The sequence below is a fragment of the Budorcas taxicolor genome, chromosome 10, assembly GCF_023091745.1.
Source record: "Budorcas taxicolor isolate Tak-1 chromosome 10, Takin1.1, whole genome shotgun sequence".
Classification (NCBI taxonomy): domain Eukaryota; kingdom Metazoa; phylum Chordata; class Mammalia; order Artiodactyla; family Bovidae; genus Budorcas; species Budorcas taxicolor.
This window is the reverse complement of record NC_068919.1, coordinates 83,125,985-83,142,424: the sequence shown is the minus strand read 5'-3', so window position 1 is coordinate 83,142,424 and position 16,440 is coordinate 83,125,985. Positions and strand designations below refer to the sequence as shown.

Sequence of the window (16,440 nt, the reverse complement as noted above, 5' to 3'; positions counted from 1 at the left end):
TACTTAATGGTGCAAGGTGTCACAGGGTAAAAGTTAAAATAACTGAAATGAACTAGGAGAGGCTTGTAAATTTATGTGTGACATGGAGGCCTGGATAGGTCAACAAAGAATTTCAGAGTAGGCAGGAACTGAGCTGTCCTGGAAGAATGAGCAGAATTTCATGTACAGGACACAGAAGGAAGCTCTACTTGTGATGGGAAGGACACTCAGAGAAGAGCTAGAAGAGTCAGGAGGAGAGGTTATGTTAAGACAAGATCATCAACAGGTCATACTCGAGGAGAACCTTGAATGCCAGGCTGTGTTGTCTGAACTTTGCGCTATATGTTTTTTGAACAGGGAGAAAGCCACGTTTGGGAGAAAACTGGAAGCATGGGATACTGTTAAAAGGCAGTAATCTCTCAGGAGATGAGGGGCTGAGTTTTGGGACAAATGTGAGAGCCAGAAGCAAAGGTCTGACACAAGGAATATTTTGATTGTTGCAGCAACTCTTTCGTCTTTCTAACTCACATGACTTCTCCCTGCTCCCTCATCTCTTCTACAAGTCTTTTCTTACTGACTGCTATGGGCCACCAACTTCTACTGACCTAGAGCTCTCATCAGTTCTTCCCATCCCCTTAACAGATGCCTGGTCATGCCCCCAGGCCCTCCTCTGGACCCGGCAGCCTGGAAGGAGGCATTTGCTGCGAAACAATGACTAGAACAGAAAAGGGAAAGACCATTCTTCCACACCGTTTCCGTCAGTCACTCTTCCCACGGCTGGGATGGGGCATGATTTTCTCCAGTGTAAAACCAAGAAACAAAAAGGAATGTGCCTCCGTTTCCGGTGTGCCTCCAGTCTTCCACTTCAGCCCACAGCACTGTGCATACCTCAAGAACAAATACCTGAACAATGCCAGTGCAAACCTGACGTTTTCTCAGGAGGTGGTGTGGCAGCGAGGGCTGCCCAGCGTCCCTTACAGCCAGTACAGCTTTGACCATCTCTACGACGCCAGTGGCATCATTCAGCCTCGCCAGGTCAGGAAGGCCCGGCCTGAGAAGAAGCCCGTCTGCCTCAAGGTCTCGGATTCTCCAGGTCCCCCAACAAAGGTCACCTCCCCGGCTGAGAACACGGAAAGCTATGCCAATCTTACAAAACTGAAGAAGTCAAAGCCAGCTAGTGCAGGCCAGGAGGCATCTAGCCCCCTCAGTCCTCATCCAAGCGGGGAGCTGGACATGCTGGACCTGTCACTTGCTCCAGAAGTGAACCTGGAGGAGAGGGAAACCTGGCTTCCGCCTCCTGAGAAGGAGGCCAGAGCCTGGGAGGCCGTGGTGCTGGAAAAACTGAACAAGCGCACTGCCCGATGGATCCAGAGCAAGCGTCCTCCAAGGCCAGGGGTGTCCGCCAGTAAGTGGCAGAGCTTCTTGCGCCAGCAGTACGACTGGAGCCACATCCGCGATGAGCTCACTTCCTCCAGTGACCTGGACCTCTTGAAACAGCTGGAGGAAGAAGAGACGGCAGAATTTGAGGGTCGAAGTGTCATCCTGCCCACCCAGGAGGAAAAGAAGCCAGAGCTGCTGGTTCCCGTCTATTATCGGTAGGCTAGCCGGGGCCTCGGGCATGCCTTTGAGAATCCCTGGTTCCCCGTCAGGGACTCCCAGGTGGGCTCGCATCCCTCATTGCAGAACTCTCCCATTAACCTCGTGTGTTTTCCACTACCAACCTACTAAGTCTTCCACAAAGTAAGGTTTCTCAACCTCGGCCCTCTTGGCATCCCGGGTTGGATAATTCTGTGTTGGGGGCGGCCGGCCCTGTGCACTATAGGATGTTTGGCAGCATCCTACTGGAAGCCAGTAGCACTCTCCAACTGTGACGACCAAAGATGTCCCCAGATGTTGACACACGTCCCTCTGAAGGACAAAACTGCTCCCAGTTGAGTACCACTGCCTTTAAAGGAAGGAGTTCTTAGCCTTTCCCAGCAGAGCCACTCTGCTGTTCCAGGTACTAACCAGGGGCTCCTAGAAATGTGTCCATGGTGAGAGTGAGGAAGGCCGAGACCTCATGGTTCTGAGGTTTGGTCCCACCTTACTCTGAATAAGGAGCCAGTGTGTCACTCACTCAAAAACTGACTGGCAGCAGGATGGAGAACTAAACAAGCTGAGAGAAGAGGAGGATTGCTATGCATTTTTCTCATGTGGCTTCCTTTTCATTTATAACTAGAAGGAAGACTGGAGCTATAACAGCCCTGATTCCTAGAAGTGAGCTAAAAATAAGTGGCAATATTTATTCCTTCATTTATTGCACAAATATACATTGCACTCCCACTACTTTCCAGGCACTCTGCCAAGTGCTGGGAATACAACGTAAATGAGACAGCTGTGGACCTATCCTTTAAAAAGTTTACAGTTTGTCCGCTGAACAACCATACGTGAGAGATAAAGTGAGGTCATGGAGGAGGTGGGCTCCCTTCCCCAAGTCCAGACACCCTGTAAGGGCACCGATTTTAAAGCTACCTGTCCCCCCTTTCTCCCCCTCTCAATCCTTCCAAGACTGCCAAATTACTTGCCGCAAGGGCAGACAGCTGAAACCATGCCTGGCACGAATAAGACAGCTGAGGAAATAGATGAAAAGGGGAGCGTCTACAAGTCCCCAAGCCAGAGCCTCGTTCGACAGGTGAATCCCCGAGCTGGAAAGTTTGCTTACTCCACAGACAACACCTTTGAACAGGAGATTTATTTCGGTAATGAAGCTGGGTCCTGTAGTTGGGGCTGAGGGGACATGGAGCAGGGAGGTGGAAGGTAGCAGGGAGCTGGAGGAGTCATGGATGTGGGTGAGAGGCCCTGGAGGAACCAGGTGTTCATGGGAATATCTCCTGGTTAACTAACATGGGAAGGTTTTGGGCAGGGGGTAGGGGGATGGATGGTGGGGATAGGGAGTAGGTATCCAGTGGGGACGGGACTTCTTCCCCACCTCTTATGCTGCTTCTTCTTCCCCTCATGCTTACTGAGGAGGTAGTGGAGGGTAGGATGGCAGAGCAAGCAAGATGTGGCTTTGGGAACAACCTACCTCTTCTCTGCACACCCTTATCCCTTCTCTCACTGAGATTATTCCCCCACTGAGGTGCTGTGTTCGAAGAAAAATCCTAGACTTTGGAGATCTGAGTTTATTTTTTTTTTTTTTTTGTGTTTAGCAGCTTATATTTAACCAGCTCTAATTCTTCTTTTTTTTTTTTTTTTTTTTAATTTTAAAATCTTTAATTCTTACATGTGTTGAGATCTGAGTTTAAATCCTGGCTTAGCCCCCTCCTCATAACCTTCAGCAAATTATATAATCCCTATAAGCCTCATGTACCTTATTTGTAAAACAATATCAACTAAAATGCTCTTCAGAGATGGGAACTATATAGTGCCCACCAGTGCCCACCAGCTTTCCCATCCGTCCCACTAGCTTTTAGATGCCTGGGCTTCTGGGATACACAGTCTAGGCCCACATGCTCCAAGTTGTTTCTTCTTCCCTACCCCCATCTTGTTCCTAAACTGCTTTCAACTGTAAGTTTCCTTAAAGTGTTTAACAAAATTATTTGGACAAAGGTATTTATGACTGCTGAGAGATGAATTAGGGAACTCTTCATTAGTATTTAGCTTTTCATAGGGGACAATACCTGTAAGTTAGGTTCTGACTTGGTTTCTGGGCCATTTTGAGGCCACCAGCTCATACTTCCAAGCAGTAGTCACCTTCAGGGGACGTCCCCAGAGCACAGTAGCCATGAGTACCAGAGGCTAGAGTAGGGCAAAAGGAAACTGGGTCTCCTGTGTGCTTCTTGCTGAATCCTTTCTCCATCGTCCCCATTAACCAGGCATACCCACTACCTTGCTTTATTTATAGTTTGCCATCCATGTACATATCAATATGCAATAATTTTTATTTAGCATTTTAAAACTTCATATGAAATGAGATCATTCTATATTTGATTTGGTTTTTTAAATGGATTTTTCTGGGGAAATAAAAGGAAATTTGATCTGATCCTGGTAACCAAAAACCCAGGAAGAGAGGAGGAAGGGGTTCTAAGGACTCATTATTTCTTTGTCTGTTCACAGATGAAGTCCAGATCGTCCACCAGATTGGTGCAAAGAGAGACCAAATTCTCCTGGAAAATCTCAATCGGTACATCAAGCAGTTATCTAAGGTCTTCCCTGAAACCCCAGAAAGGTGGACTTCTCAGCCAGTTCCTGAACCAAGTAAGGAGGAAGCTGATACTGATAATGGGAGTAAAGATGGAAGTGGGCCTATTTCTTTAAGGTCCCTTTTCTGCAGGTGGGGACACCATCACACCTAGGGGAGTCCCTCCCAACTAACGAAGAATCATCTGATAAAATTATAAGATATTAACTGTAACAAGGAAAAGCCTCTGTGGCCCATACAGCTGAAATTAGACAGAACTTAAGTATAACCAAGCAGTTTAGGGCCAGTAATTACTAACAAGACAGATCTGGCTTAACAGTGCCAAAGGAAGTACATTAAACTTCTGATGAAGCACTCTACCCTCCCACTCCGTTCTCAGGCCCATACCTGCTTCAGGCCCTAGGGTCAACCGGTGTTCCTTCATTCTGTATGTTAGGTAAGGAAGAGGGAAAGGAGTTAATCAAGAAATCAACTTCTGAAACAAAAAGTGCCCATCCTCCAAGAGACTATATCTCAGTTCAAAAGCATCAATTCTTCAGCACTCAGCTTTCTTTATAGTCCAACTCTCACATCCATACATGACTACTGGAAAAACCATAGCTTTGACTAGATGGACCTTGGTCAGCAAAGTAATGTCTCTGCTTTTTAATATGCTATCTAGGTTGGTCATAGCTTTTCTTCCAAAGAGTAAGCATCTTTTAATTTAATGGCTGCAGTCACCATCTGCAGTGATTTTGGAGCCTAAGAAAATAGTCTCTCACACTTTCTATTGTTTCCCCATCTATTTGCCATGATGCCATGATCTTACTTTTCTGAATGTTGAGTTTTAAGCCAACTTTTTTACTCTCCTCTTTCACTTTCATCAAGAGACTCTTTAGATCTTATTTGCTTTCTGCCACAAGGGTGGTGTCATCTGCATACCTGAGATTATTGATATTTTTCCCAGAAATCTCAGTTCCAGCTTGTGCTTCATCCAGCCTGGCATTTCACTTGATGTACTCTGCATAGAATTTAAATAAGCAGGGTGACAGTATATAGCCTTGATGTACTCTTCTCAATTTGGAACCAGTCTGTTGTTCCATGTCCAGTTCTAACTGTTGCTTCCTGACCTGCATACAGATTTCTCAGGAGGCAGGTCGGGTGGTCTGGTATTCCCATTTCTTGCAGAATTTTCCACAGTTTGTTGTGATCCACACAGTCAAAGGCTTTAGCATAGTCAATAAAGCAGAAGTAGATGTTTTTCTGGAACTCTCTTGCTTTTTCGATGATCCAACGGATGTTGGCAATTTGATCTCTGGTTCCTTTGCCTTTTCTAAAACCAGCTTGAACATCTGGAACATCTTGGTTCATGTACTGTTGAAGCCTGGCTTGGAGAATTTTGAGCATTACTTTGCTAGCATGTGAGATGAGTGCAATTGTGCGGTAGTTTGAACATTCTTTGACATTGCCTTTCTTTGGGATTGGAATGAAAATGCCTTTTCCAGTCCTGTGGCCACTGCTGAGTTTTCCAAATTTGTTGGCATATTGAGTGCAGCACTTTCACAGCATCATCTTTTAGAATTTGAAATAGCTCAACTGGAATTCCGTCTCCTCCACTAGCTTTGTTCGTAGTGATGCTTCCTAAGGCCCACTTGACTTTGCATTCCAGGATGTCTGGCTCTAAGTGAGTGATCACACCATCGTGATTATCTGGGTCGTGAAGATCTTTTTTGTACAGTTCTTCCATGTATTCTTGCCACCTCTTCTTAATATCTTCTGCTTCTGTTGGGTCCATACCTTTATTGAGCCCATCTTTGCATGAAATGTCCCCTTGGTATCTCTAATTTTCTTGAAGAGATCTCTAGTCTTCCCCATTTTATTGTTTTCCTCTATTTCTTTGCACTGATCACTGAGGAAGGCTTTCTTAGCTCTGCTTGCTATTCTTTGGAACTCTCCATTCAAATGGGTATACTTTTCCTTTTCTCCTTTGCCTTTAGCTTCTCTTCTTTTCTCAGCTATTTGTAAGGCCTCCCCAGACAACCATTTTGCTTTTTTGCATTTCTTTTTCTTGGGTATGGCCTTGATCACTGCCTCTTGTACAGTGTTACAAACCTCCGTCCATAGTTCCTCAGGCACTCTATCAGATCTAATCCCTTGAATCTATTTGTCACTTCCTCTGTATAATCATAAGGGATTTGATTAGGTCATACCTGAATGGTCTAGTGGTCTCCCTACTTTCTTCAGTTCTTGAATTTTGCAATAAAGAGCTTATGATCTGCGCCACAGTCAGCTCCCGGTCTTGTTTTTACTGACTGTATAGAGCTTCTCCATCTTTGACTGTAAAGAATGTAATCAGTCTGACTTTAGTATTGACCATCTGGTGATGTTCATGTGCAGAGTCATCTCTTGTGTTGTTGGAAGAGGGTGTTTGCTCGTAAACCCTTAGTAGCTTATAATCCTACTCCTCCTCCCAAATTAAGAACACTAAAAAGGAAACAATAAATTAGGAATTAATGGCCAATTATATCCTACTTTTAATGGTAATATATCAAATGTTGAATTTTATGAGCAAATCTTATTATGTATAAATATATTTATGTTCCTAAAGATTTCTTAAACATATATAAAGGTTTGTATGTACCTTATCTTTTCTTCCCTGCATTTCTCTGCCCATCATCATGGCTTTATCATGTCTGTAGTCACCACCTGTCATGACTCCCAATGGGACTTGTACCCAGTTTTCTACATAATCACAGGAAAGCTGGCTCTTGACGGTTTTGTTTTGCATTGGTGCTAGCTGGGAATAGGCATGTGATGCTGGCTGGGAATTCAGGCCCAGGGCAATGGGCATAATACCTCATACTGTCGCCCCGCCCAGCCTGCAAGCCTGTGAAAGGAGCCATGCACTGGACAGCTTTGCCCACACCGGCCAAGGATCTGCTGCTGAAGGTGGGTGAGAAGGACGTGTCTGTGAAGACCAGGAAACTGAAGAAGCAAGCAGAGTCACTGAAGGAGAATGTGTCTTGGGAACTGGTGGTCCTGCGAAGGATGCTGCAGGAATGGAAGATGGCCTGGGCTCTAAGTGAGTGAAGGAGGGGTGCAGGGGCAGGGGTGGTGGCGGGGATCGTTCTGACATAGCAGTGATTTGTGAAGGAAGAAGTTCTCACCTTGGCCAAGTATTTCCCAATCTTTGAAAATCCATCCCTCTCTTATGAAGAATAAAAATCTGGTTGCCTCATCAAGGCTAGACTAGGTAAGAGCTTTTCATACAATGGCAGTTGAATTTATCTGGATGCTTTTCACATGGGCAGGTTCTACATCAGTAATTTGTGGAAACTCACTACCCAGAGAACTCTTCACAGGCAGAGGCCCTATCTTACTGACCCCTGAAACGTCACACTCAATACACGATGCATGAAAGAAAGGGTGAATATGCTGCCCAAGCAATGGAAATGCAGTGATCAAAAATCCTGCAACTGGCTCTCCAAAATTCATTTGTAAATTTGGAATTAGCACATATTTACTTTGCCTTCACAGATTCTAGAGTAGTGTGCCTGGGGCAAAGGAAGGGCCCAGCAAGGACTGTTGAAAACTGCAAGGTTTGAGGACTCAAGGGCTGCTGGCCTTCAGAATGTGAAAAACTAGTTAGTACAGGAAAAAAGAGGTGATCCATCACATAAACTGATTCAGATAAACAAAAAGGGTTGAAAAAGAGATTCTGAGTAAAAACTACCAGTAGCGAGCACCTACAGGTGGTGGGAGCACTGAAACAAAAGCTCACACCTATAAAAAGTGTTGCTACGCTTGTGGCTCAGCTGGTAAAGAATCTGCCCACAATGCAGGAGACCTGGGTTTGATCCCTGGATTGGGGAGGTCCTCTGGAGATGCAAAAGGCTACCCAGCCCAGTATTCTGGCCTGGAGAATTCCATGTACTGTATAGTCCATGGCGTCGCAAAGGGTCAGACACGACTCAGTGACTTTTGCTTTCAGGTGCTCTGTTTGGTTATGTCTCTTTGTGACCCCATGGACTCTAGCCCACCAGGCTCCTCTATCCATGGAATTTTCCATGCAGGTGTACTGGAGTGGGTTGCCAGGCTAGCCTCCAGGGGACCTTCCCGACCCAGGGATCAAACCCGCGTGTCTCTTGTGCCTCCTGCATTGACAGGCAGATTCTTTACCACTAGCACCACCTGGGAAGCCCCTATAAAGAGGGCAAAGTACCCTTGATCACTGTCTTATTGTTCCATTTTCCAGATGATAACAATAAAGAGTTATTTATGGGAATTCCCTGGTGGTCTAGTGGTTCAGACTCAGGCTTTCACTGCTGTGGACCCAAGTTCGGTCCCTGGTCAGGGAATTAAGATTCCATAAGCCATGCAGTGAGGCAAAAAAAGAAATTATTAAAAAAAAAAAACAAAACAGATAGAGTACAGGATGGGATTGGGAGGAGTTTTGTTCGAGAATTATTAATACCTATGAAGATTCAGCTCAGTTGGTAAAGAATCTGCCTACAGTGCAGGAGACCCAGGTTCGATCCCTGGGTTGGGAAGGTCCCCTGGAGAAGGAAATAGCAACCCACTCCAGTATCCTTGCCTGGAAAATCCCATGGACAGAGGAGCCTGGTGGGCTGCAGTCCATGGAGTAACAAAGAGTTGGGTATGACTGAGTGACTAACACTTCCTTAAGAAGGTTCAGGGAGCATCAAAGAAATAACTTCCTCAGGGCGGCATCTGTGGGGCCCTTTATGCTTCTGAGCTGTTTTGCTTGGATTGTCCTAGGGGAAGGGGCCTTCTTGTCACCTGTCTGCAACACAATGTCTAACCCTAAGTGGTCCTCTTCTAATTCTCCTCCTGTGGTGTAGTCATCGAGTGGCACCATAAGACTGTCGAGGGCCTGCTGCAGAGCTTGGTGGACATCCATGATGACGTCCGGATCCAAGCCATCGTCACTTGTGCCACAGCTGCTTTAGAACGGCCCCGTCCTGCCATCAGTCAAGGGGACTCCGGTAAGAGCCACAACGGGCCTGCTTGAGAATATAAGCAATCCATAGAACCATAGAAGTTTTGAACTGGCGGGGACCTTGGAGCTTATCTGAGATTATTTCACAAAATAGAAACAAAGACCCAGAGACTGGCCTGAATATACACAACTTCTCAGCAACAGAGATGAGTTTAAAATTCCTGACTTCTGATCTAGTGCTTTTTTGCACTAATTTCATCACCTTTGGATGCTTAGTAGTTCACAAGCAAGTTCACATTGTTCTTCCTTGAGTGATCCCATTCATAATAACCAAAGAGTATATGTATATATGTATGTATATGCACACACTTTTCTCCCGACTACAATTTTGTCCTTCTTTTCACAGCATGTTGACAGTCTCAAACTCACCATGTCTCAAACTAAACTCATCATTCTTGCCATCAGACCCCTCCTCACATCCCACATAGCAACCAGCAGCCCCATAACCCAGCCAGTTTGAGTCAGGACTCTGGGAGTCAGCCTGGACAAAAATCCTTCCTCTCCCCACAACTATCGGCCAATAGAGTCTATGGATTCTGCTTCATAAACATTTTTTTATTACAAAAGAAATACAAAGTGTCACTATCAGTCAACACAGAGGAGTTTAAAAAGAGGTTCCTTCCAACCCACCTCCCAGCCCCAATCCCACCCCATGCCATTTCCAGGGTATACAATGTTTAATTTGGCATTCTACAACTTTCTGTGCTTTTACAAACATATGCCAACATATATGTAGGTTTTTCTATTTATTACAAAAATGAGTGTTGGATTTTACCAGCCATTTTCTAGTTTTTTCTCCTTTATTTTGTGGTTATAATGAATTCTAGTGTTACAATCTTAGAATAAATCCTAATGGATCATTCTCTTATTACTCCACTGGATTTGATTTGCTCATATTTTAAAATATTTGTAAATGAAATTGGTAATTTTGTGTTTATTTACAGTATTTTTGTTAAGTGTTAGTGTTTATTTACAGTATTTTTAAGTGTTAGTTTTTACTAGTTTTGTAAAATGAATTAAGAACTTGGCCATTTTTCCCAATGGCTGTATAACCTTTTGAAAAAGAAATGTCAATAGCATTTTTCTTTGCTAGCAATAAGCAGTTAAAAAAGGAACATTTCCCATTTACAAGAGCTAGAACTATAATCTACTGAGGAGCTGGTTTAACAAGACAAGACTCAGATGACAGAAACTATAAAATGCTATTAAAAGGACATAAAACCCACTGACTCTTACTAACCCCCAAGTGCCCTCTCAGATACCTGGGCTGACATTTTTTCCTTCTCTGCTGCTAGTAGCATCCTAATATTATTCTGTCCTTATATTTATCATTCTGTCATAATTGTCTGTTTACTTTTCTGCTATCTCTACCAGGCAAGGAACTTCTTAGAGGTGGGGACTAATTTTATCTCTACAAAGTTGTCAAGTTTTTAAGGTTTCTTTTTACTTATTTCCAGTCTACTGAGTTCCAGGCATGAGCATTTAAACTCCAACTTTTCAAATCTGTCTCTCCCCTCTGCTAGGAAATTTTCTCTCTCTCTTGACCTGATCAACTTCTATACATGCCCCTCAACTTTCAGCTAAGACGTCACCTCCTCCAAGGAGTCTTCCTTGCCCCACCCCCCTGCTATACGCTTCCACACACGTGCTCAGTCGCATTCGACTCTTTGTGACCCTGTGGACTGTAGCCCACCAGGGTCCTCTGTCCATAATATACTCATGTTTCAACATAGTAGTAATTTTAATTTAATTTTTTTAACTTACATTTTTAATTTAATTTTTTCAACACAGCAGTAAGGGATTTTCCAGGCAAGAATACTGGAGTGGGTTGCCACTTCCTACTCCAGGGGATCTTCCCAACCCAGGGATTGAACCTGCATCTCCCACACTGGCAAGAGGATTCTTTACCACTGTAGTCCTTGGGAAGCCCATGCTTCCACACATACACATTTTTTAACTGCTTATTTTCTTGAGTATTAAATGGGGTGATATGTATTAGTGCCTGGCATAGAGAAAACCTTCCATAAGTGGGAAGAGATATTACCTTATCTCCAGATCTCCACATAAAAGAACACCTTTGTCTTTCCCTTTCATGTGATCTCTTTCCTGGCTGTTGAGATTTTGATTTGTCTTGTTTCCTCCCCACATCTTCCCAAAGAATATTATCTTACTCATTATTTCTTGAAATACTCAGTTGACTTCCATCTGATCCCCTCAAAGGCACATATTTCATCTAGCCCTTTCTAAACATATGGCATAGTGGCTTACAGTAGTGGTAAAAAGGACAAATGAGAAATTTTATATAAAATCTTAGCTATTAAGTCTAGCTCTGCCATATCATGGGAAGTCACTTATCCTCTCTGAACTTCATACTAAAAATGGGAGGATAGTTGTGGACAAAAATTTAACACAACACTTTCCCCTTCTACTTGAGAAATGAGCTTTAGTTAAATGCCTACCTGTTGCCCCAATAACCTGGTAAGGACAGAAATTATCTTCACAGGCCACATAGCTTATGATGAAAATGAACCCTGACTGCTAAATGACGTTTGGACTGGGAAGAACTACAAGTGACACATACATGCCTGAAGGAGGTACCATCCTCCAGGCTCCCAGGAATGCTGTGACTTATCAAGGCAGGCCCTTTGAGGACCCTGGAATTACATCTACGGAGTTGTTATATAAAAGAGATAATAACTCTGGTGGAACATAAGACTTATGCCCAGAGTCGATTCCATGCTCATGAGCTGTCCCCAGAGTGCTAGACAAACCATTCTCAAGAACTCTTAACAAAAGGAACACTTATGCTTCCGGTGGGCAAACTATGTTCCCGTCCCATTTCCTTCCGAAGACTATGGCCTATGATAGTCTTATGAGGCTGTTTAGTTAAACCTAAAAGGATTCCTGAAAAACACATGTTTCAGGTGAGCTCCACAGTAATACCTGCCTTGCCTACTTCAGTGAGGATTAGAAGACTGAAGCAGATAATGAATATGAAACACTATCCAAGTGGCAAAGCACTACCTAAATATATTTGCTATTATTACTAAAATTACAAAAATTGATTTTCATCACTAAAACTCATGGTGATAGTCACCATAGCCTAGTAGGAAACATATTCATTTGGCCTGAATATAGTTCTGCAGAGACCAGATGATAAAGATGTGAGAACAGGAATATCCAGCACAAAAGTTAGCCTTAAAATCCCACCCATTGTAGGGGTTCAGGCTAAATTCTAATTAAGTAGCAGTAAGCATCTGCAACTGAGGCTGAAATGACCCCCATATGGCTACAGGGGAAACGCTGTGTTTTAGAGAAAAGCAAGGGGACTAGCTAACACCCTCTTACTGGCTCTCTTTTGATCACAGACAAGGAAACTATGAAAGCCTTACCTATTCAGGACTTGCCAGAGGTTCTACAGCCCCCGCTAATGGCTGCTCTTTGTGACAAGAATGCCAATGTGCGGATGGCCGCAGCAGTATGCCAATATGCCATACAGTCACATAATCCTCTTGCCCAGGAAATCATGCAGACTGTCCTTCTGAAGGGTGAGTTACTCCTTGTTACTTCCGACCTGGAAATATGGGGTAAAGAAAGAACATCTCACCATCAGCTTTTCCTGATCCCTCCCTCTCCACCTTCATGCTCTTACTTGAGATAAGAGGATTTCTTCCTCCCAGGCGCTTTACAAGACAGGTACACTGCCACCTAGTGGTACCTGGGCTAACCATGTCATAGATGTATTTGGCTAAACCATGTCCCCTTTCCTGTTAGATTTTTCAATTGAAAAGATAATGTAACAAGATTAAAGAATACGTTCTAAAAATTAAAAAACCCACTTGAACACATCATGCTTCCATTTTTGCACATTAACTTGCAGGCACTGTCCACATGCATTGCTGGTGTGATACCAGCATAAGGTTCTGTCTGATGTTGACAGGCTCTGGTACCTAACTACTCTGAAAGATGGACTTGCTCCTTGCATGGCGGCAAGGGTGGAGGACAACTGTGTGACCAGTTTGGCCTTCTGCACAGAGACACTCAACAACTTGATTCGTCTGTCTTAAGGAAGCTTCCACTCCAGACTTCCCAGTCTCTAGCAAGAGGAACAACTGTTCACTCAGGCCAGAAGTGACTTATTGCCCTGTTACCAAACAAAAACATTTTAGGATCTGACTTTTCAGGTTAAGATTTTCAACCTACATTTAGAACCTCGATATGACCCATTTAAATGGGATTTAAATTAGAGATTGAACATCAGACTGAGGGGGTACAGGCACCTACCTGTGAAGTGAGGCAAGTAGCAGTCTTGTGTACCAACCCAGATGCTGCTCTCTCTGTGGGGAGCAGAGATGGCTATTCTGGCCTTTTTCACCTCACTGTGGCAGGTAATACCGTGGACAGCTGGGCTGCAGCTCAGTGCCTGGCTCTGGAAGGTGCTGCCACTTACCCCGTGATTAAGAGGATCCTCCACCAGCTGTTTCATAAGAAGAATGAGGACACCGAGCAACAGTCTTGTACGCTCCTGCACCATCTCAGTGGAAAGACAGTATGTGTCCATTACAAGGTCAGAGAAAAAAACCAAGTCTGGGGGGAACAATTGGGTCTCTGAGGTCAGTGCATGTAGGGAACTGAAAATGCAGATGGGAACTTGCCTGGTGGTCCAGTGTTAAGACCATGGCAAGAAGCACTTCAGCCCCTGGTCTGGGAACTAAGAAAGATCCTGCATATGAAGTGCAGCGACAAAAAAATTTTAGAAAGAAAAAGGAAACGCGGGTGGTTGGTAGGATGATCTCATGCACAGGTAAAACTGGACTAAGTGTGGGTGAAGTGGGGTGTAGACAGGGAAGAGTGACAACAGCTAGCTGGGAAAGGTGAGGGAAGTAGGCTACAGATGGTTTCTAACTCTATGCTAGAAGACTTACAACATGCAGAATTTGCTTGTGCTAGAAGTTTACCGTTGAAAACCACACAGACGTACAATTGCATTTACTTCCAGTAGAAATGTGAAGCTCAGGCTGAGGCATATACAAACCATTTTAGGGGGAAAGATAGTTAAATCAAGAAGGCCCCAGGAATTTTCTGTTCAGATTACTAATCTGTATTTTTTCCTTGACATCAGTTGGCTTAGATGGAAGGGGGCCCCACTGTAAACCCACTAGCAACAAGCATCCCATGTGTTTGTGACATTAATCATGCTGGATGCCAGATTAGGATGTAACTTCTTTAAGGTCCCAGCATCTCTAAAAGTGACCATGGGTCTCCATACAAGCCTTCTATTTCCTCAGACCCTGATACATACCATGCTTGCTGTGGAGCTGAATAGCCATCAGTGGAAAGACCGCATTGTGGCCTGCCGGGCTCTCTCCCGCATCGGTGGAAATGTCAGTTTGGTAAGCCTTCTCTTTCTGTTTCCAGGACAGAAGGTCTAAGCAAAACTGGGCTCGGGAGCTTTTCCACTTTTTGCTGCTATCTAGTTTCCCATTCTTACTTCCCATTCTTCCCATGTTGCTGCCTCTTAGTCCTAACCCAGAATTATCTTCACATGCCAACATATCGTTCTGTTACTTAAGCCACTGCTTCTCAGCCTGGTGGGAGTCCACAAACTGTAACCTATCTACAGTGAAATAAGCAAAGAATAAAAATTTTAAAAGTTTAGAAACTTTTTATAGTAATTTGACATCGCCTCCACATTAAGGTACTTTATAAGTATCTGTCACCACAGTCCCCGCTTTCAAAGAGCTGACATTAGTGTTGGAGTAACAAGATCAACATATACAAATGATTCAAGAACAAGAGATAAATGTAATGTACTCTCTTAAAACTCTTCAGAGAGACATTAGTATGGGCTGAACTTAGTAAAGTTCTGTGAAGGCGTGTGGGACAGCTGAGCAAGACTTAGAATTAAGGAAAGACTTCCAGGAATGGGAAACCCTGACCATCATCTAGGCTTTCAACTGACCTCCTTCTTGCCATTATTTTAAAATCAACTTCAGCTGTCCAAATGGGCGTTTCCCCTTCTTCCTATATGCCATGATCTTTTCCTCGTAACACCAGGCAACTCCACAATGGCCCAGAACACTGCTGTTTTTGACCCTTGAATTTTGACATGGAAAGCACAGAACTTGGCCATTCAGTATAATCAGTATAATTCTGGACTTCCCTGGTGGCTCGGATGGTAAAGAATCTGCCTGCAATGAAGGAGTCCCAGGTTCTATCCCTGGGTCATTCTAGTCTGGGTTAATTCTGCCTGGACCTTGCTGCTAAAGTCCAGGACCAGCAGCACAGGTATCACTTGGGAATTTGCTGGAAAGGCAAAAATCTCACCCCGGGTCAATTCAGTCAGAATCTGCATTTAACAATGTCTTTTTAACAACATCTGATTCATTTGCACATTCACCTTCTCAGCACTTGTCACTCAGGATGGCCTATTGGAAGTAAAAAGCCATGCAAGCAGGGGATGGGGTAAAGATGAGCCCATCACATTAGGCTGATAGGGTTAAACAACATGTCCATCAGTTCTTTCACTTATTCAGTGAGCCTGCAGTTTCTGACCACATCTTACATGTTAGGCAGGTAGCTAGCACTGGGTATGCAAAGATAACATGTCTTCTCTTGCTAAATGTTACATGTAAACAGCTGTAACAGATGTAGCTGTAAAGTATTATGGGGATTTCCTATTGCTTACAGAAGGGAGAGGTGAGTTCTCTGAGGACAGCCTTTTGAGGTCAACCCTAAAAGAACAGGAAAACATCAGGTATCAAGGGTGGAAAGGGAGCTATTTCAAGGAGGGAGAATAGCTTAGGGCACATTACCTAATCACCAAGTCATGTTTATCCCTTCTGCTTTGCGAGATATACTAACACACAGGGTGGCCAAAGGTCCTAGCTGGTCTAGTACATAGGACTTGCCCAGGCAAATTGGGATGAGGTGGTCACCCTCCTAATGTATCACCTGCAAATTTTAAGAGTCTCGAGTGCAGCTGACAATATAGTTTGGTTAGTTTAAAGCGCGCGCTTCAAAAATAGGCCTGGATCTGAGTTCTGGCTCCAGGACTCAACATGTTAACCATGAGTAAGAAATCTAAGCCTCCATTTTGTCACCTGTAAGTGGTAGTTATCTGCTGCATGGGATTATTTGGGAGGATTAAGTGATGGGTAAAACTGCTTATGAGTACAGTGCCAATTACAAAATGGGATTCCCAGGTGGTTCAGTGGTTAAACAATCCGCCTGCCAATGCAGAAGACAAGGGTTCAGTCCCTGGGTCGGGAAGATCCCCTGA

General features: G+C 44.1%; 1 protein-coding gene across 1 annotated transcript in view; it reads left to right on the top strand.

The window, feature by feature from the left end:
- Nucleotides 1–621: 621 nt before the first annotated feature.
- HEATR4 (HEAT repeat containing 4) overlaps nt 622–16,440 on the top strand; it is a 36,906-nt gene continuing 21,087 nt past the window's right edge. Inside the window, exons 1-8 of the mRNA XM_052646576.1 lie at nt 622–1,574; nt 2,527–2,717; nt 4,075–4,215; nt 7,017–7,220; nt 9,001–9,144; nt 12,527–12,706; nt 13,547–13,707; nt 14,447–14,551. Of these exons, the coding sequence (XP_052502536.1) occupies nt 622–1,574; nt 2,527–2,717; nt 4,075–4,215; nt 7,017–7,220; nt 9,001–9,144; nt 12,527–12,706; nt 13,547–13,707; nt 14,447–14,551 (2,079 nt within the window). The remainder of the gene's footprint in view (nt 1,575–2,526; nt 2,718–4,074; nt 4,216–7,016; nt 7,221–9,000; nt 9,145–12,526; nt 12,707–13,546; nt 13,708–14,446; nt 14,552–16,440) is intronic.